Source organism: Pongo pygmaeus, chromosome 7, assembly GCF_028885625.2.
Source record: "Pongo pygmaeus isolate AG05252 chromosome 7, NHGRI_mPonPyg2-v2.0_pri, whole genome shotgun sequence".
In the NCBI taxonomy this organism is placed as follows: Eukaryota; Metazoa; Chordata; class Mammalia; order Primates; family Hominidae; genus Pongo; species Pongo pygmaeus.
The window spans coordinates 42,739,630-42,760,836 of record NC_072380.2 but is presented as its reverse complement, the minus strand read 5'-3'; the positions used below and the strand labels follow the sequence as shown (position 1 = coordinate 42,760,836).

The 21,207-nt window shown below is 45.8% G+C and overlaps 2 protein-coding genes across 3 annotated transcripts in view; one reads left to right on the top strand and one right to left on the bottom strand.

Annotated features, from left to right (window-relative positions):
• Positions 1-2,969, bottom strand: part of VDAC3 (voltage dependent anion channel 3) — a 14,162-nt gene extending 11,193 nt beyond the window's left edge. Inside the window, exons 1-3 of one of the 2 annotated variants that reach the window (XM_054499756.2) lie at positions 2,738-2,969; positions 793-832; positions 399-467 (exon numbers count right to left, since the gene is read on the bottom strand). In XM_054499756.2, coding sequence (XP_054355731.1) covers positions 399-465 — 67 coding nt within the window. In that variant the 5' untranslated portion in view covers positions 466-467; positions 793-832; positions 2,738-2,969. The remainder of the gene's footprint in view (positions 1-398; positions 468-792; positions 833-2,737) is intronic. The other variant, XM_054499757.2, reaches the window with a different exon arrangement.
• On the top strand, positions 2,896-21,207 carry DKK4 (dickkopf WNT signaling pathway inhibitor 4). The gene is made up of 5 exons (XM_054499758.1): positions 2,896-2,985; positions 17,274-17,511; positions 18,593-18,743; positions 19,512-19,664; positions 20,076-21,207. Exons 2-5 carry the CDS (start codon positions 17,401-17,403, stop codon positions 20,333-20,335), a joined length of 675 nt encoding a protein of 224 aa, XP_054355733.1. The 5' UTR covers positions 2,896-2,985; positions 17,274-17,400; the 3' UTR covers positions 20,336-21,207.

The following is a 21,207-nucleotide window of genomic DNA, read 5'->3' as shown; positions in this document are numbered from 1 at the left end:
GGATCAGAATATACATTACTCCAAAGAAATCAAAAGTTATGTTGTCACTTTCATAAAAACAATGCCATTGTTTGGAGGGAGGAAAAGTTCTACCCCCTAATTTAGTTGTCCCCAGGGCTAGACAAAGAGACATGTTATATATATTATTCTACATTACAGATAACATTAAATATGGACATGTATATGCATCTGTATATGTATATAATTGCTTTTAATGCTTGTAAGGGGTTCTGCCTCTAAAGAATGCGGTCTAATAGCCTGTTAATAGTTATCCCCTTAAATCTTGTGAAGTGGAATAATGCTGACTTACCCCTATTTTACTAACACAGTATTTACACACAGTAGGCATTCAACACTAACCTTTACCCCAAATTGGAAAGTTACAATAGCATACTTACCATATCCTTTGTTGAAGACATCCTTAGCAGCCTTTCCTAGGTCACAGTAAGTTGGTGTGTTACACATATCTTATAAAGAAAAACAGGGCAAAGGAATAAAAATAACCATTTAGTATTTATTCACCCACAGTTCTTCTGCTGTTTCATCCTGTGAGAAGGGGTATACAGTTTTCTCTTCCTGTGTATCATTAATGCTTTAATGCAATCAAAGGTATGAGACAGCAATCTGCTCCTTAAAAAATAGACCTTTCCAGAATACTGAGAATAAAACAGTTTTCCCGTGAGATTCAGAGGTCATCTTTCTGACTGCATTTCAAAGAAAAGTAAGTTCTTACAGGATGAAAGAGATGCTATGTTAAACTGGACTTCTTTTAAAAATATATGCAAAATTTACCTTAGAAAAATCTCTCTCAGGCTCTTATGAAACCAAAGACCTGTATAAGACAACAATGGAAATTTTTAAAGAAACTGTTAAAAGATGCAATCAAAATCCTCAGGGTTAACATTTTTCTCCTCTGAAATTCAGTTCTTAAAATAAGAATTTACCATACGAATTGAAGTGTATTCATCTAGAATATATCTTCTCTCAAAGCTCTTCTTAAAGTGCTATAATTTTACCCATTAGCCAGAAATATGATAGATTCTACCTGCAGCAACCTGCTTACCAAGTTAGTGTAAACTCTGAAGTTAAAGCCTTCAAAAACCTCAGGTGCCTTATTTTTCATCTTGCCTACTAAAAATTTGCCCAGCTTTGCTACTGGTAATGTGACCCTCCTATCAAATTCTCAGAGCTATCAACACTGCTGATTATCTCATTCCTTTGCCCTCTTTGTATCATGGGAAATCTTCCTGCAGCAGGTTCTTCTGTATTCCTCTCGCAGACTCAAAAGCTATGTCTAACCAATTACACAGCCACCTCTAGCAGTGCCATTAGCCTATATGTCAGAAAAATCCAGAGTACCAGCTAGCCCTTGCAATTGCTACGCCTGAATGATCTACACATTTAAGCCCATATTTATTTATATGTAGCCCAGCTCTTAATCTAGACTTCTGCTAAGCTTCTGCCTACTCCATCATACCAAACATATACATATGATGCACTTAAATGGGAATGCATTTAAGTTTTGTTCCTTAACATAAACCTGTCAAATATGACAGACACTATGATATAAAGAGACTAGTATAAAAAACTAAAAAGAAAAAAATTAAAGAGGAAACGGTAGTATAAATGTACTGACTCATTCCATAGTAAAACTTTGCTCTAAGCTACAAGGTTTCATAATTCACTTACAGAACGATTATTTTACAATTCAATCCCTTGTACTAAAGTGATCAATTCTAGGCTTTTTATATTATCCCAATTGCAATTTGATATTACTCTTTATGATTACAACTGATGTTGATATTTGTTGAAATTTTGCCAGAAGTCTGTAATTTGGGCGGTAAGTATAGAAATGCAGGCAGTATATACTGACATAGAAATGTTAAAGCTTTACAGTCTAGTTTTTCATACTGCCGAGAAAAGATACACTCAAATGTTTAGAAGCACCATATATACGTCTAGGGACTATTTACAATATTTCAGCATTTTGTTTTGTTATTTTTCAAAACCAGTACCAGATACTATGCAAAAGTCACGTAGCTGGTTTAGTACACTAACTGACCTCAATTCTGCCTAGTTCAAGCTGACTTTTTCAGGCCTGACTCTGATGGGAAATGCACTGCTAGTATGATAAAGCAAAAATCGAGAACAGAAACTTCATGTTCCTCGAGAGTAAAGCTACAACCACACGTTTCCACCGGCTCTACAGAATGCACCTGCCCATAGATGTGCACACTGCACAGAGGCTGCAGGAGACGCAGACGGGGAAAGGCGTTAGCCGGCTGCTACTGCTTTACAAAGCCACTAACTTGACAGCCAGTACAGAGCCCGTTTCGTTCCTCGCTTCTCCGTTTTGAATTGCACGCAGGGCACCCTGCCTCGGCCGTAAGGAGGGGGCAGGGGAGGGCGGGGGACGGGTGTGGGGTTCGAGGATCCAACTTCCCTAGAACCGATCTCCTTTCTAGCTGACCCCTGGGAGGAAAGTGCGGTCCACACGCCGGCGGGATAGGTCGCGGCCCGCGCCCGGAGGCCACTTGCCCCGCCGTGCTGCGGCTCCATCGCCTCAGGTGGCCCGGGCGGGTCCCGGCGGGAGCGAGCGGCCCCGGCCCCCCGCGCCCCGGTAGCCTGCTCCCTGCCCACAGAGCCTCCGTTAGGCCCGCCTCCCGCCTGGCGCTCTGCTCGGCCGCGGCCCACCGCTCTCCGGGCCTGGAGCCCGCGCGGCCTCAGCTCTCCTCACCTCCACCCCGAGGGCCTGTCTCCGCTCCGCCAGGGCAACGCTGAAGGTCTTCAAACCAACGCCGTCCGCGCCTGCGCAGCCTCTCACTCTCAGCCGCGCCTGCGCGCTGCGCCCCCCCGAGAGCGCCTGTGCGCTGGCGTGTCGCGCCACGGTCGCGCGCTTCGGGGCAGAGAGCGGAGACGAACAGCCGGGCCGAGCCAGCACCACCAACTGTCCGGCTCCGCAGCGCGCGTGCGCAGGGGGGCTCGGTGTGCACAGTAGGGTTGACTGGGGGCCCGAGAGGCCGGGGACCCCGCCTGTGCCCTCGAGGGGACTCATTCTCGTGAGAATGCGCGAGGTTGCTACTGTTGTCATGGGCGCGTCCGCGAAAAGGCCGCGGGGTGCCGGATCCCAGCTTTGAGGCATGCCGCAAGCCGGAGTGTAGTGGCGCGATCTTGGCTTACTGGAGCCTCGACCTCCTGGGCTCAAGCCGTCGTCCTGCCTCAGCCTCCTGAGTAGGAGCGTCCACAGGCGCGCGCCACCACGCCCGGCTAATTTAATTTTTTTTTTTTTTTTTTTTGTAAAGACGGGAATCTCCCTATGTTTCCAGGCTGGTCTCGAACTCCACGGCATAAGTGATCCGCCCGCCTGCGCCTCCCAGAGTGCTGGGATCACAGGCCTGAGCCCACACCCAGCCCCTTATGGGAATTTCATTTCAGACTAACCAGACCTCAAGAGTGTCACTCTGAGGTCATCTCGTCTTAAGGATGAGAATACATAGGTCCCCAGGGAGTGATTGATTCAAGATCCCACAAGTAGTGAGAGATGATCATTCAAAGGGACAGAGGATGTGGAGGAGAAAAAGCTCTTCTGTAGAGGAGAAGACCAACTAATAAAGGTAGAATAGATGGCAGACATAGAAAATCATCGTCTTGGAACCACCATAATAATAATTGATTCAGGCTGAAATGATCAATGGACCGTTGAGGATGTTCATATGGTTTCAAAGTATCACCCCCGTAGATTACTCACTAAAGAGAAAAGGGTACCTTCACATCAAAGAGATTAATCAAACGGGGGATGGTAGGGACTGACATATGCCCCCAGTGTGAGGCACAGAGAGTGACACAAAGATAATATTCTCGTAAAAGTGTGTAATTTGCCTCTCTTCAGGACGAAACAATCAGGCAAATCCAAACTGAGAGACCTGCAAGACACCTGCCCAGTCTTCAAAAATGTCAGTTTCATCAAAGATTAGGAAAAAGGCTAGTGAACTGCTCTAGGTTAAAGGAAGCAAAAGATATGACACTAAAAGCAATGTGTGATCCTAAATTAGACCCTGAATAAAAACCAAACAAAACCAGCTACTGAGGAATGGTATTGGGACAATCGGGGAAATTTGAATGGAGAGTAGATTAGTATGGCAACAATGTAAAATTTTCTGAGGGGGCCCCAGGCGCGGTGGCTCACGCCTGTAATCCTAGCACTTTGGGAGGCCGAGGGGGGGCAGGGGGCGGATCACTTGAGGTCAGGAGTTCGAGACCAGCCTGGCCAACATGGTGAAACTCCGTCTCTAGTAAAAATACAGAAAATTAGCTGGGCATGGTGGCGGGTGCCTGTAATCCCAGCTACTGGGGAGGCTGAAGCAGGAGAATCACTTGAACCCAGGAGGTGGACGTTGCAGTGAGCCAAGATCATGCCATTGCACTCCAGCCTGGGTGACAGGGCAAAACTCTGTCTAAAAAAAAAAAAAAAAAAAAAAAAAAAAAAATTCTAAGGGTAGTGTATGTTGGTTATGCAGAAATGGCCTTGATTTTAGGAGATGCACGCTGAAGTATTTAGAAGTGAAATATCATGTATCTGCAACTAACCCTCAAATGGTCCAGAAAAAAGAAAAAGCAAATATGATAAAATGTTAACAATTGGTTAATCGAGGTGGAACATATATATGTGTTCATTGCACTATTCTTGAAATTTTCCACTGAGTTTTAAATTTTTTTGAAATAAAAAGAGACAGAAAGGCCCCCACAAAGTCTGTGATACTCCACAGTACACAATACCAAGTTGCTGCTTGAATCAAAAGGCAAATATCAGATTTGACCACTGTGTGAAAGGTATTTGAAGTTAATAAGAGATAAGTAAGATACACGTCCCCAAGAGACTCATAATGTAAGACTTGGACAAATATCTGCTGAATGAGGCCAAATATGGTCAATGTCATAAGCAAAGTAGTATAACCTAGTTGCCGAAATAAAGTGAGCTTAGGAGTCCAAAGAGCTGAATTTGTGTCTCAGCTCTGCCAACTCTGTGGGCTTAGGCAAGCATTCACCTCTCTCTGCCTCAGTTTCCACATCTGAAACAGAACTAAATATCTACTCAGAGGACTGTAGTGGATATTAAATCAAATAATGTATCCAGGCCGGGCGCCATGGCTCACTCCTGTAATCCTAGCAGTTTGGAAGACTGAGGCAGTGGATCGCTTGAGCCCAGGAGTTTGAGACAAGCCTAGGCAATATGTTGAAACCCATCTCTACAAAAAATACAAAAATTAGCCAGGCATGGGTGGCATGTGCCTGTAGTCCCAGCTACTTGGGAGGCTGAGGTGCGAAGATCACTTGAGCCCAGGGAGGTCAAGGCTGCTGTGAGCTGTGATTGCGCCACTGCACTACAGCCTGGATAACAGAGGGAGACACCATCTCCAAAAACAAACAATGTATCCATAGTGCACAATTTACCTGGCATATAGAAAATGTTCATCAGTAAATAACACATGAAAATAAAGGAGTTGGCTGGGTGCAGTGGCTCACGCCTGTAATCCCAGCACTTTGGGAGGCCAAGGCAGACAGATCACGAGGCCAAGAGATCGAGACCATCCTGGCCAACATGGTGAAACCCCGTCTCTACTAAAAATACAAAAATTAGCTGGGCGTGGTGGTGCGCACCTGTAGTCCCAGCTACTCGGGAGGCTGAGGGAGGAGAATCGCTTGAACCTGGGAGGCAGAGGTCGCACTGAGCCAAGATCATGCCACTGCACTCCAGCCTGGTGACAGAGTGAGACTCCGTCTCAAAAATAAATAAATTAATTAATTTAATTAAATTAAAGAAGAAAAGAAAAGAAAGGAGTTTAGACCGGGTGTGGTGGCTCACACCTGTAATCCTAGCACTTTGGGAGGCTCAGGCGGGTGGATCACCCGAGATAAGGATTTCGAGATCAGCCTGGCCAACATGGTGAAACCCCATCTCTACTAAAAATACAAAAATTAGCCAGGTGTGGTGGCACATGCCTGTAGTACCAGCTACTCAGGAGACTGAGGCAGGAGAATTGCTTGAACCTGGAAGGTGGAGGTTGCAGTGAGCTGAGATTGCCCCACTTCACTCTAGCCTGGGCGACAGAGCGAAACTCCCTCTCAAACAAAACAAAACAAAAAGAAGAAAGAAAAGAAAGGAGTTTAAAAGCTGTACAGGCAAAACTCACATTTATTCATATACATGTGAATATTAGAGCCACAACTTCAGCCTATGCTGTGAGGCCAGGAGTACAAGTGTAGGCTGAGCAACATAGTGAGACCCCGTCTCTAAAAAAAACATTTTTAATTAGCTGAGGGTGATGGTGGCCTCCTGTAGTCCTGACTACTGAGCAGGCAGAGGTGGAAAGATGGATGGCTTGAGCCTGGGAGGTCAAGGCTACAATGAGCTATGATCATACACTGTACCACAGCCTGAGTGACAGACCAAGATCCTTATCTGTTAAAAAAAATTTTTTTAATGGAAATTTCACAACATTCTGTTATCTGAAGGTCTTTCTTCTGAAAGGACCTGACAACACCAGTCCCAGGTAATCCAGAAAGACGTGAAGCAAGAAGGTGATGAGAAAACAGTGGAGGAAGTCAGCTGCTGCAGGAAGGATCCATCCTTTGCTTCCTGTCTCTCTAGTCCTGCCCAGTTAGCTCGGTCTAGATTCACACTTAATGTCCTTATCAAGACTGGCCTTCATTGGCCTGGTGCGGTGGCTCACACCTGTAATCCCAACACTTTGGGAGGCTGAGGCGGGTGGATCACCTGAGGTCAGGAGTTTGAGACCAGCCTGGCCAACATGATGAAACACTGTCTCTACTAAAAACACAAAAACATTAGCTGGGCATGGTGGAGGGCACCTGTAATCCCAGCTACTCAGGAGGCTGAGGCAGGAGAATCACTTGAACCCGGGAGGTGGTGATTGCATTGAGCAGAGATCGTGTCATTGCACTCCAGCCTGGGCAACAAGAGTGAAACTCCATCTCAAAAAAAAAAAAAAAAAAGACTGGCCTTCACCACCTCAGAACTACAGCCAAATAATGCACTCATTCTCACATTCTCATTCCCCACCCACACTGTGATCTAAACTCTTGGGAAGTGTGGAAAGGGCTTTCTCAGTCCGAATCCTGATACCAATACCATGGCATTCTCCTGTCAAATCAACGGAACCAGAATTTTAGAGCTGGGAAGGGACTTTCAATGCCTTCCTTTGAGGGATGTTTGCTAAGCGCCTTTCGTGTCCAGGGCACAATGACAGTACTCAGAGCTGCCATCCAGGGAAACACCCAGAGCATCTGAGTGCAGAGGCCCAGGGAGATGCTGTCCCCAAGGGAGCAGTCTCCCAGCACAGGTCACCCGCTGAGCCAAGGTAACCTGCTGGTCTCCCCCTGTGGCCTTGTTCAGAGAAAAATCTTGGAAGGTTAGTATAGTTTTACTCTCAGAGATAGAAAAAACAGCTGAGAACAGAAGCTCTTCTGTAAAGATTTCATAGCTCAATTACCCTGAGTGTAGGATGTAAGATTCTGAAGCCAGCTGTGTAATTCAATTCTGTTTCTTTAAAGAAAAAGGGCTGGCCTGGCATGGTGGCTCACGCCTGTAATCCCAGCACCTTAGGAAGTTGAGGCAGGAAGATTGCTTGAGGCCAGGAGTTCAAGATCAGCCTGAAAAACATAGCAAGACCCCCATCTCTATAAAAAATAAAAAATTAGCTGAGCGTGGTGGTGCACGCCTGTGTTCCCAGCTACTCAGGAGGGGCTGGGAGGATCGCTTGAGACCAGGAGGCTGAGGCTACAGTGAGCCTAGATGGCGCCACTGCACTCCAGCCTGGGTGACACAGTGAGACACCATCTCAAAACAAAAACAAAGCAAAGCCAAAAGACAACCCAAATGGCCAACATCTAGAGGACATTAAATAAACTATAATACATCCATATTCTGGGTTGTGGTATAGCCATGGGTTCTGATAATATTTGATTATCTTGAAGAAAGGCTCAGTGAAAAAAGAAAAAGGAGGGAACAAAAGTGTATGTACAGTGTAATCCCAACTCTGTGTGTGTGTGTGTGTGTGTGTGTGTATTATAATTTTAAGAAGCAAGGGAGCAATAAACATCAAGTTGGGTGCAGTGGTGCACACCTATATCCCCAGCTACTTGGGAGGCTGAGGCGGGAGGATCACTTGAGCCCAGAAGTTCCAGGCTGTAGTGCACTCTGATCCTGCCTGTGAATGACCACTGCACTCCAGCCCGGGCAACATAGTGAGACCTCGTCTCTGAAAACAACAACCTCAGTGTATACCTCCAATCCGGGGAGGCAGACAGAGGGATTGGGAAGAAGAGATGCACATGAGCAGATGTAGGCATTGGTAATGGCTAGTTTTGGAGCTGATGGTAGATTAATTATATTGCATGTTAAATAAATAAAGCCTGCATGTACATATGTATACATGACTGCATAGAAAAAAATTGGGAAAATTTTACCAAAATTTCTAGATATCTGATTTTAATTTTCTTCTTCATACTTTTCTGTATTTTCCAACATTTCTAAGATTTGGGAATGTATTTCTTTTATAATTGAAAAAGTGAGGCTCACTTGCATAAGATGGGGAAGAACCTAGGTATATGAGAAGGACAGTGCTATTCCGTGGGAAATTTCCACCAGAAATTGGGAAATGCTCCTGGAATCACGAGCCTGGACTTCGTGCTGGGCCTTCTGAATGTGCACCTCACTCTTTGCCACAAGGAGGAGCAAGGAGACAAGGTAAAAGAGAAGCCAGACCTGTGGGGGCGGGGGCGGTATGGAGGGGCCAAGGTGACAACCTCCCCTCCCACTCTCTCTGTGTCCCCAGAGCCTCACCCAAGATCTTCATGAGGTTATGAACACAGCTGTGAATTAGGATCAGAGCTGTGTCTGAGGACTTTCTACCAAAGTCAGAATCTAATTTGTGTATTGTTTTTAGATTTTTTTAAATCTTTTTTTGAGACGGGGTGTCACTCTGTTGCCCAGGCTGGAGTGTCAGCAGCGCCATCTCAGCTCACTGCAGCCTCAACCTCCTAGGCTCAAGCGATCCTCCCGCCTCGGCCTCCCGAGTAGCTAGGACTACAGGTGTGAACCACCACACCAGGCTAATTTTTCTATTTTTTGTAGAAATGGGGTCTCACTATGTTGCCCAGACTGGTCTTAAACTACTGGGCTCAAGCAATCCTCCTGCCTTGTCCTCCCAAAGTGCTGGAATTAGAGTGCCTGGCCACAAGTCTAATTTGAATGTCAGAAGGGCAGCAAGTAATTACTAAGTTGTTTTATGGAGAAACGAATGTTGTCACCGTACCGCACACAGCTACATTACAGCCCTGATGACACCACCTACAAGTCATTTAGTCTCAGTCACTTCCTAGTGAAGCTCTAGCTTCCATTTAATCAGAGACAGTTTGAGAAAGAAGGAGGTGACATACACCCAGAGTCGTAATTGGAAAATAGCCCAGGCAGTGTTCCTTGTGATTTTATGTTGTTTCCATCAACTTGGTGTTTGGAAATAGACGTCAGTTAGTGAGCTGTGTAGCAGGCATAGAGGAAAGAATGAACTTTGAAACCAGAATTCTTATGTTCAGATCCCAGGTCTGCAGCCCCCTCGTTGTGGGCCTGTGGCAGATTAGTGGTCCCTCTGAGTCTCAGTGTATTCATTTTTAACATGGAGATGCCCAGAGGGAAACTCCTGGCTGGGTAAGGCCCCCCAAGAGAGAGGCTTCAGCTGCAGGCGGCTTTCTTTGGCCAAAGTCCTGGGAAGGCCTGGACGACACTCAAGTTAGGAGCCTGGGACAGAGGGGCCAAGATCACACCCTCTGAGCCAGATACACCTCAACACCTAGAAAGACTGGGTTTCCTAACGCAACAGGATTCACCACTTAAATCTAAGGAAAAGAATCAGATGTAGCTGGGCACTGTGGCTCATGACTGGAATCCTAGCACTTTGGGAGGCCAAGGTGGGAGGATCGCTTCAGCCCAAGAGTTCAAGACCAGCCTGGGCAACATAGCAAGACCCCATCTCTACAAAACATACAAAAATTAGCTGTTGTGGTGGCATGCACCTATAGTCCCAGCTACTCGGGGGGCTGAGCCCAGGAGTTTGAGGCTACAGTGAGCTGTGCTTGCACCACTGCACTCCAGCCCGGGTGACAAAATGAGACCCTGTTCCTAAAAATAAAGAATTGAAGAATGAGACCCAGTTTGGTCTGCATCTTAGGGCCCAGATCCAAAGATGGCAGACCTCCCTCACCATGTTTTGTGTCCCATGAACGTGTCAGCCGCAGCATGGCACAGAGGAAGGAAAGCGGGATAGTGCCCAGGAACAGGGTTGGTGGGGGGTGCGGGAGGTGAGGCACTTAGGACTTAGGAAGGCACAAATGGACACAACTTGATTTTTTTTTTTCTTTTTTGAGACAGTCTTGCTCTGTTCCCCAGGCTGGAGGGCAGTGGCATGATCTTGGCTCACTGCAACCTCTGCCTCCTAGGTTCAAGTGATTCTTCTGCCTCACCCTCCTGAGTAGCGGGGATTACAGGCACGCACCACCATGCCTGGCTAATTTTTGTGTTTTTAGTAGAGATGGGATTTCGCCATGTTGGCCAGTCTGGTCTCGAACTCCTGACCTCAAGTGATCTGCCCGCCTCGGACTCGCAAAATGCTGGGATTACAGGTGTGAGCCACCATGCCCGGCCAACCTGATTTTATTTTAAAACAAAACAATGGCAGAGCCTCTTTGAGGAAGGAGGGTCCAGGGACCCTGGTGCTATTCCCAGCCAGATGCCTGATGTGGAGTCAGGACAACTCCAAGGCTGTTGCTGTTGGAAAGGGAGGTTCCCTGTACCAGCACATTGCACAGCTCCAAAGGCGTGGGCCACGTGCACGGAACACGGTCCAAAGGTGCCTCCTGGAGCTGAGCAACTTGGGGGCCATGGCAGATGCCAGCCCAATCTCCCAAAACACTGGTGTGTAAAAGGCCCTCAAGACCAGAAGGAACTGAGGCTGAGCGTGACATGACCTGCCAGAGGCTATACCGTCTGCAAAAGTGGCTGGCACCAGTCACCCTGGCGTCCCCCCTGTGCTGTCCCTGGGTGCTGCCCTTCACTCCCTAGCCTTGTGGAGGGCTGGCCTTACCTTCTGACCTCAGGGAACCAAATGGCAACATTTCTGTCATCTCTGTGATCACATCCTGCGGTCTGTCTGCCCACCCCATCAATATGCCCCTTCTCATCTTTTATTTGAAGGAACATTTCCTGTGAGATTCTGCCAAAGACCTGCTTGCTTCCGTTACTTTGATTTTGTTTTAAGGAAAGCAAAATTTATGGAAATTAAACTGGTTTTGACACAGGAGGCATAACAAATAAAAATTTCCATTCCTGAGTGAGTATAAATAATCGGTTCTGACACCCAGCCTTTGACGTGAACCACAGCAGCTGTCACGCGGGAGGACACAGGTGGCAGGTCTCAAACACGAGTCTGCAATTTTTACCCAAAGAGTGGAATCAGTGCAGAAACTGGGACCTCTGGAAATTTCTTTTTGAGAAATTTCATTTCCTCTAAGCTTAGTCAGTATTACTCGATTTTAGTGTTCCCGTGGGCTAGGTGCTCACTGCAAAACTTGAAGCATCAGCCTGAGATTTTTCAGTTAACCCATAATCCTTGCCAGGGGGCATCAGTATGGCAGCGCCTTGGCCAGATTTCGCACGACGGCTTCCTTTGTTCTGTGGCTAAAGGAGTGTCTTGTGGTGCCCTTTTCAAAAGACAGCCACGGCTCCAGGTGCCGCTGAGGAGGGCTTGTGGAGTGAATTCTGTGAGGTCATTGCTGCTGTGGCCTGTGCCATGAAGCTTGTGGCCTGACCTAAGAGCAGACAGGATGCCCTTTAAGCAGAAACATTTTTTAAGTTTTCCTCTCCCCACTTACTTCTCCGTGCATCCTCTCCCCACTGCCCCATCATCTCTAGTCCCCAAATCATGGAGATGCGGGCTCCTGGCAGTAGACGCTGCCACAGGGAAGGCATCTCGTTTCAGTTGTTGGCATTCTCGCTGAGGGACACTGTGCTGATTAGTAGCAGGCAAGCAGCCTTGGGAAATCTGAAAATATACCAAATGTCATTTTCCCGAAACTACTTCACATACCTACTGTCCTCCAAAATTGCTCTGGCTTTTTAGAGACTGTAACCCTAGTCTTACTGCAAAATGAGGCCTCAGATTAAGGGAGGTTTTTCTTTGATGAGTTGTATTGAACACATATCCATTGACAGCCCACTAAGGTAGGGCCATGGGAGATGCTAGGCACTAAAGTCTATGGAAGATGGAAAGTTCTGGCCTGGAAAATGGATGAGAGGCTTTTGTTTAGAGGTTTTTTTTGTTGTGTTTTCGTTTTTGTTTTTTAGATGGAGTCTTGCTCTGTTGCCCAGGCTGGAGTGCAGTAATGTAGTCTTGGCTCACTGCAACCTCTGCCTCCTGGGCTCAAGCAATTCTCCTGCCTCAGCCTCCCGAGTAACTGGGATTACAGGTGTGTGCCATCATGCCCAGCTAATTTTTGTATTTTAGTAGAGACAGAGTTTCACCATGTTGGCCAGGCTGGTCTCGAACTCCTGACCTCAAGTGATCCACCCTCCTTGGCCTCCCAAAGCGCTCGGATTACAGGCGTGAGCCACTGCGCCTGGCTCGAGCTCATGGTCTAGTTGTAGAGACAAAGAAGTAGGCGATTGCAGTGGGGTTTTAGAAGCGCTGTGACGGGCTGGCGTATGCACAGATCAGGGCAGATGGGAGGGGAGGCCCAGCTGGTGATAGAGTCAGGCCTGGCCCCAAAGCCCACATTCTCTCAGTGCTGAGACAGAGACAGAAATGGACAGACACAGACAGGCACAGGGTTGCTCTTCAGTGTTGTTCACCCCCTGTTGGTGATCCTCTGGCATCTGGTGCCTGCACCCACTCCTCTCTGTCTCTCAGAGGCAAAACGGAGAGCCTGGTTCGTGGAAGACACAATGGCTACTCTTATATCTCCACAGTAGATATCCTGCAAACAGTTGATTGTGCGGACAGCTTTTCTCAAGGCACCCTCTTATCCTGCTCCTCCAACCTGATTTTCATCCTGAATTCTCTGTCTCTAGGCTCACCTCTACCCACCCAGTGCACCAAATCAGAGAAGGCAGGATCATCCCAGCTCTTCCCCAACTCCCTCCCCACTCCTACATCCAGTGATGCAGCTCGAACTTCAGACTCCCATCCTTTGCTTGGTTCCCATTGTCACTGTGTCACTGCCTCAAATTGGACCTCTTCATTGTCATCGGGGCAATGACAACTGAGTCCTAAGTGGCCCCCAGCCTCCCCTCTCTCCCAGTGCAACCTAAGCACCACAGTGCCACCAGCGTTGTGCCCTGAAAGCAAATTAGATCACACCAGTGTCTTTCTTTTTCTTTCTTTCTTTCGTTTGTTCGTTCGTTCTTTCTTTCCTTCTTTCTCTTTCTTTCTTTTTCTTTCTTCCTTTCTTTCTCTCACTTTCTTTCTCTTTTTCTTTCTCCTTCCTTTCTCTCTCCTTCCTTCCTTTTTTCATTTTTTTCTCCCTTCCTTCCTTCCTTTCTTCCTTTTCTTTTCTTTTTTCTTTTCTTTCTTTCCTTTTTCTTTCTTCCTTTCTTTCTCTCACATTCTTTCTCTTTCTCTCTCTTTCTTTCTCCTTCCTTTTTTCCTCCCTTCCTCCCTCCCTTCCTTTCTTTTCTTTTCCTTTCTTTCTTTCCTTCCTTTCTTCCTTTCTTCCTTTCTTCCTTCCTTCCTTCCTTCCTTTCTTCCTCTTTCTTTCCTCTTTCTTTCTCTTTTTCTTTCTCCTTCCCTTCTGTCTTCTTCCTTCCTTTCATTTTTCTTCCTTTCATTTTTTTCTTCCTTCCTTCCTTTCACCCTTCCTTCCTTCCTCTCTTTTTTTCTTTTCTTTTCTTTCTTTCTCTCTCTCTCCCCCTCCCTCCCTCTCTCCTTCCCTCCCTTCCTTCCTTCCTCTCTCTCTTCTTTCTTTCCCTTCTTTCTTTTCTTTCCTCTTTCTTCCTTCCTTCCTTTCTCTTTCTTTTTCTTTCTTTCTCTCTCTCTCTCTCTCTCTCCCTCCCTCTCTCTCTCTCTCTCTCTTTCCCTCCCTCCCTTCCTTCCTTCCTTCCTTCCTTCTTGTTGGTGGGAGGACAGGGTCTAGCTCTGTCACCCAGGCTTGAGTGCAGTGATAGGATCATGCAGCCTTGACCTCCTAGGCTCAAGCAATCCTCTTACCTCAGCCTCCTGAATAGCTAGGACTGCAGACATGTGCCAGCACACCAGGGTAATTTTTGTATTTTTCGTAGAGATGGGTTCTTGTTATGTTGCCCAGGCTGCTCTTGAACTCCTGGCTTCAAGTGATCCTCCCACCTCACCCTCCCAAGTAACAGAGATTATAGGCAAGTGCTGGCATGCCCAGGTTTTTTATTTTTCGTGGAGACGGTCTTGCTGTGTTGTTCAGGCTGCTCCCTGGCCACAAGTGGTCCTCTTGCCTTATCCTCCTCACGAAGTGCTGGGTACAACCATGAGCCGCTGCACCCAGCGGATCATGCCATTCTCAGTCTGATATATCTCCAATGACTTTACTTTGTGCAGAGAATAGAATCTGATTTTCTTAGCACGGCATATCAGGGTTTGCATCTTGCTTCATCTCGTCCTTCCATCATCTGCCGCAGCCACACAATCTCTCACTAGCACCTGAGTGCACCTCCTCCCTCTTGCACACACCTCACCCTCTGAGCCCAGGTGAGGATATCTCCGACTTCCCAACCTAGGAAGCTCCTATGCAACCCACAAAATTCAGCTCAAATATTACCTCATCTGTAAACACATTCCTTTATTTCTCTAGAAAGTCTAAATCATGCCTTCCTCTGTATTTATATCTTCATAAGTCCTCCACCCTTACATTTCTACCTTTATTTTGGTGCTTGTCATAATATATTGAAATCATCCATATGTACATGTCTTCTATCTGGATCTCTCTCTCTGTGTCACGCAGGCTCTCTCATCCATACATACAAGTTTTCTGTCTGGATCTTTCTCTCTCTCTATATATATATATTGCCTCAATCTCCTGGGCTTAAATGATTCTCCCACCTCAGCTTCCTGAGTTGCTGAAACTACAGGTGAACACCACTATGACTGGCTAATTTTTTTTTTTTTGAGATGGAGTCTCACTCTGTTGCCGAGGCTGGAGTGCAGTGGCACCGTGTTGGCTCACTGCAACCTCCGTCTCCTAGGTTCAAACAATTCTCCTGCCTCAGCCTCCCGAGTAGCTGGGATTACAGGTGACTACCACCACGTCTGACTAGTTTTTATATTTTTAGTAGAGAGAGGGTTTCACCATATTGGCCAGGCTGGTCTCGAACCCCTGACCTCAGGTGATCCACCCACCTCAGCCTCCCAAAGTGGTGAGATTACAGGCGTCAGCCACCGCACCCGGCCTACTTTTTTTTTTTTAATTTTTTTTGTGGAGACAGGATCTCAATATGTTGCCCAGGCTGATCTTGAACTACTGAGCTCAGGAGATCTTCCCACCTTGGCCTCCCAAAGTGCTGGGATTACAGGTGTGAGCCACTGTGCCTGGCCATTGGAGTTTCAAATTTTATTCCTAACATGTAGTCCGAGGCTCTGTTCCATGCTAAGTGCTCTAAGTGCTCAGTGGCTGTTTGTGCCGTGTTACAGGAGTTCCCGTCAGTTCTTTCACCTGTGTATATTGCCAGGGGCCTTTGGTAACCTGAAATTCCCTTACAGTGAGGCAGCAGGAAGCAGAGAAACCCAGCAGAGACAGAACCCTGGGGCTCTCTCCTTTATCCTTGGTCATAATTGTACAACTTCAAAATAAATTCTGTAACACCCCTAGTCACCAGGGTTATCATGCTATCAAAGGGTGTTTGATGTTGTCAGTTTAAGGGATTAAAATAAGTAACTTCCATACGAGAGGTAGACAACCAACCAACTACAAGGACGAGAGCCAAGTAGTGGGAAGGCTCGAATCACCTGCATCACCTTTGGAATGGCACTGCATTACTCAAAATTGAGAATGTTCCCGTGCACAGAATGCCGAGATTCAGGTCAATGAATTGATGTTAGGTTGTTCTGCAGGAAAATGTAGTAAATAATAAGGTTATCATTTATGGCATAGAAAAAATGCATTTTTAGATGACTCTATGCTAAGAGCAATGAAACAATGAAGAGAAAAAATGATTTTTTGACCCAGATCTAGATTGTTCTACCCTTAAAGCATTTAAGACAGTGATAAGCACATGTCTAAATTACCTAATAGTCCAAATGGAAAAAAAATCAGACAGGAAAGGGATGAAGCAGAAGTTTTAAAAAATTCGTATTAGGAAAATTGGAAATACATGAAATTTCATCTGAAATCAGCCAGAGACTTGGATCCTTGTTCTGCTTAAGTGAGTTTTACATAATGCAACACAAATTAAATATGTTGCTGATAAAATGGACCCAAAGCTTCGTACTGAATTGTGTAAAATGGGCTTTCTATCATTGTTCCCACCATTGAAAAATGGGATTTTCATAAATTACATTATTTTCCTAATAACCCCAACTTCAAGCAGTTCAATTTTCATTTAAAGGAAAGTAATTTCCCAAATGGCATTTAGTCAGAACAGGTGCTGTTCACAACTTTTAAGCAGTTGGGATTTTGACATCTGGATGCCAGAGCTAATCAGGGGGTGTTTTCTCTTTTTCTATCTGTCCTCACTATCTGAAGCCCAGTTTGCAGCTTCTCAGTGTATTTTGTACCTCATTAGTTTTTGGCGTCCTCTACAGCATATTGGCCAGTATGATTCATCCTTTCTTTGAGCACAATTAGCTGTGAAAACAGATCTTAGGACAGACTCCCTCCCTACCCCCAAAGGATTACTGAAGGTAGGAAATGCAGGTGATTATCAGAGTTTGCCTTTGATACAGACATCCTGCTCTGCCGTGGCCCTTTGAACTAACTTTGATATGCAATAATTAAGAGAGATTCAACCCCTGGAGGAGAAGCCGCATGGCCCTGCCTCTTCTTCTATTGAGTCCTTGTTTTGAACTATTGATCAAACAGATTTGAAGGGATTTGTTGAAGCCTGTGTGGGGCAGGAGGAAGGAACAGAGCGGGGAGGAGGCACATCTGGTTATAAATAGTTTCAGGAGGAACCTGCTGGTCAGACTTTGCTCAGCCGATTTCACGCACCTTACTCAGACTAAGGTTTGCTTCTCTTTCAGAAAAAGCAGTGACAAACAGACGACGTGCTGAGCTGCCAGCTTAGTGGAAGCTCTGCTCTGGGTGCAGAGCAGCCTCGCTTCGGTGACGCACAGTGCTGAGACCCTCCAGGAGCCCAGGGATTGAAGGATGGTGGCGGCCGTCCTGCTGGGGCTGAGCTGGCTCTGCTCTCCCCTGGGAGCTCTGGTCCTGGACTTCAACAACATCAGGAGCTCTGCCGACCTGCATGGGGCCCGGAAGGTAAGGCTGCTAGGGATGGGGGCGAGGTACGGGACTGCTGACAGCTGGGGTGTTCTGTTTAGGCTTTAGTAAGTCATTCTGATTCATGTGTGAAATGTCTTACCTAGCAGGTAAATTGAATTGGTTTCGGATTTGGGAGGGCATCCTGGTAGATCAGTGGCCTTAGCGTGAATGTATGAAATAACACAGTGGCTTTTCACATCATTCGGCCATACGTTTGTCTATAATCAGGGAATAAATGAACACTTTGGAAGCTCTACTATGTGCCAGCTCTCTTACATGTAATACCTCATGTACTCTTCCTCACAATTTGAGATAGGTGAAACATCCCCTAATTCCAGATGAGGAAATAAGACTCAGAGATGTTGAAGAGCTTACCCAAGCTCACACAGCCAGCAAACATGGGAATGAGAATTTAAACAGAGGGCCATGATGCATTGCCTTGTCACCATCTAACTTCAGAGAGAGTTGTTTTAGGAATCGCTTTATATATGTGTATATGTTATTATATATCTTATATATTATTACATATATCATATATGCTATACCTACGTTGTATGTCTATGTAAAAGCATCAACTGTGTATGAGAACAATTGATCTTCGGTATCTCTTTCTCTATGTCAATGAGGCATCATTGAAAATCAAAGGACAGTTCACTTAGGGAAGGGTCTCTAAGCTAAATGTGATTCACTAGAGTAAAAAATCAAATAGGAATGCCACAAACATCAATAGTATATTTAATTAAACTGCAGCCAGCTTCTAGAGTTACGATACATTGAAAATCTCATACTCACATAGGAAAACATTTTTTCCCATTTTCACAAAGAGCACAGGAAAACTAAATTCTGAGTTAAGTCAATTTTTCAAACTCAAATAGCCTTTGCAGCGCCTAGGTCTCTCCCCGGGTGACCTGAACTTCCCTTTGTGGGAGAAAACCATTTCCACTGGAAAGTAAGATGCTGCCCAGGGTTTGTCACAGCGCCACTGTCCTTTGGCTCCCTCTGCCTCCTGCCTTCAATAATAAGTCATCTTCCATCGTGTTGGGTTTCCTAGCCTTGTGATAACAGATTCCCTCCACAGGGCTCACAGTGCCTGTCTGACACAGACTGCAATACCAGAAAGTTCTGCCTCCAGCCCCGCGATGAGAAGCCGTTCTGTGCTACATGTCGTGGGTTGCGAAGGAGGTGCCAGCGAGATGCCATGTGCTGCCCTGGGACACTCTGTGTGAACGGTGAGCGACATAACGCCAACAGTGGTTTTTAAACCGAAGGTTGTGTCTAAGCCCTATAGACTAGAATATTCCAGGGTAGGCACTCTCTAATGGTGCCTCCTAGATTCATGCTTGAAGTAAATGTATGCAGCTGCCTTTTCTTTTCCTTTTTTTTTTTTTTTTTCTGAGGCGGAGTTTCGCCCTTGTTGTCCACAGCTCACTGCAGCCTCAGCCTCCGAGTTCAGGCGGTTCTCCTGCCTCAGCCTCTGGAGTAACTGGGACTACAGGCGTGCACCACCACGCCTGGCTAATTTTTCTATTTTTAGTAGAGACAGGGTTTCACCATGTTGATCAGGCTAGTCTCAAACTCCTGACCTCAGGTGATCCACCTACCTCGGCCTCCCAAAGTGCTGGGATTACAAGCGTAAGCCACCGGGCTTGGCCTGCCTTTTCTTAATGAAACAAAATAATTTATTTCCTGGCAACAGCTCTTGCCAATGACTTGGAGATAATGATTTTAAAGGAAAGACTCAAGTTGTAATCATTCAAATACTTCCATTTTCACTTGGATACCATTAACTACCTTTAATGGAATCCAGTTTCCACTTAGCTACTTTCTCTGCCACATGCGAGCATGTAAATATTTAGCGCATGTTCCAGAAATCTAGAAAGTTATATATAAACTGAAGGCAGAGGTGCTGCCAAACTATGCAACAGTAGGATAATTAGTGTGTCTGTGGTTCTCCCCCTTGAAGTTAATAATTCTAGTTACACCTGGTTGTCCCTCAGATGTTTGTACTACGATGGAAGATGCAACCCCAATATTAGAAAGGCAGCTTGATGAGCAAGATGGCACACATGCAGAAGGAACAACTGAGCACCCAGTCCAGGAAAACCAACCCAAGAGGAAGCCAAGTATTAAGAAATCACAAGGCAGGAAGGGTAAGAACAGCATTTGGAGCATATTTTATTTCAGAAATGCATTTTCTCCTCCCAGCCTCTTAAGGATAGGGTGGGACTGACTTTATTCTTCTCCATCCCAGAAACACTTAGGAAGCATGTGCTGTTTGTTATCTCTTTCTATAAGAAGCTGTGGGGGTCACGTAGAGGTAGAGAGTAGCCTAAGGTAGTCTGCAGCTAGTAACAACAAACAATCAATTCCGATGGGTAGGGGTGGCAGTCGCCATGGCATTACTGCTTTTAGCGTAAGACCTAGCTCTGGAGACCCGCGTGCTGTGTCTGTTTTTACTTTGTGGCTGCCAGTCATAGGTCCCATTCCCTTATCCCAGTAGCAAACCCCCAGCAGGCCACTTTCCTTATTTATCACTAAAGCCCACATTAACCTCGTTACAGGACAAGAGGGAGAAAGTTGTCTGAGAACTTTTGACTGTGGCCCTGGACTTTGCTGTGCTCGTCATTTTTGGACGAAAATTTGTAAGCCAGTCCTTTTGGAGGGACAGGTCTGCTCCAGGAGAGGGCATAAAGACACTGCTCAAGCTCCAGAAATCTTCCAGCGTTGCGACTGTGGCCCTGGACTACTGTGTCGAAGCCAACTGACCAGCAATCGGCAGCATGCTCGGTTAAGAGTGTGCCAAAAAATAGAAAAGCTGTAAATATTTCAAAATGAAGAATCCACATTGCAATTGAGCTCAATCTTGGACATTAACTTTAAAATGCTTCCATACAGCTCTCTCTTAAAATCTCTTGTAGCAAGTGAAATAGCCTGAAACTAGAGAACTAAGAGATGGCGACCTTGTGATGAATGAAACTAGCTTTAGCCTTTTGTCCGTTTTTCCAGAAAACTGATGGGACTCTGTAATAAAAAAAAAATTATTTCTAATCTAGGGACTCAATTAATTCAAATCTTTAAGAATTGAAGCCAGGCGCGGTGGCTCACGCCTGTAATCCCAGCACTTTGGGAGGCCGAGGTGGGTGGATCACGAGGTCAAGAGTTTGAGACCAGACTGGCCAACACAGTAAAACCCTGTCTCTACTAAAAATACAAAAAATTAGCTGGGCATGGTGGCTGATGTCTGTAATCCCAGCTACTCGGGAGGCTGAGGCAGGAGAATTGCTTGAACACGGGAGGCGGAGGTTGCAATGAGCCAAGATCACGCCATTGCACTCCAGCCCGGGTGACAGTACAAGACTCCGTCTCAAAACAACAACAAAGAATTGAAATTGTATATATTTAAAGTGTATTGTGTGATGTTTTGAAATACATATACTATAACCGAGCCACATCTCTCTCTCCAAATAAATCTTTAAACAATTTCTGGTGAAGGGCTGGTGCCTGACAGTATCCTAGGGGGTAAAAAATGATAGCATCTGAAGTTAAAAGTAAATTAATTCTTACATCTTACCAGGAAAATTATCACAGCAAATACTATATTTTTCCTTAATAACTCTATTGTTTATTTCCATTCATCTCTTAGAAGGGAAATGGCATTTCACTACAAAATAATTTGGTTAATAAAGAAGTTTC

Coding starts and splice junctions, on each gene's coding strand:
- DKK4 (XM_054499758.1), top strand. CDS start 17,401: ATGGTGGCGGCCGTCCTGCTGGGGCTGAGCTGGCTCTGCTCTCCCCTG. Junction 18,744..19,511: donor TGGGACACTCTGTGTGAACG/GTGAGCGACATA, acceptor GTTGTCCCTCAG/ATGTTTGTACTACGATGGAA. Junction 19,665..20,075: donor GAAATCACAAGGCAGGAAGG/GTAAGAACAGCA, acceptor ACCTCGTTACAG/GACAAGAGGGAGAAAGTTGT.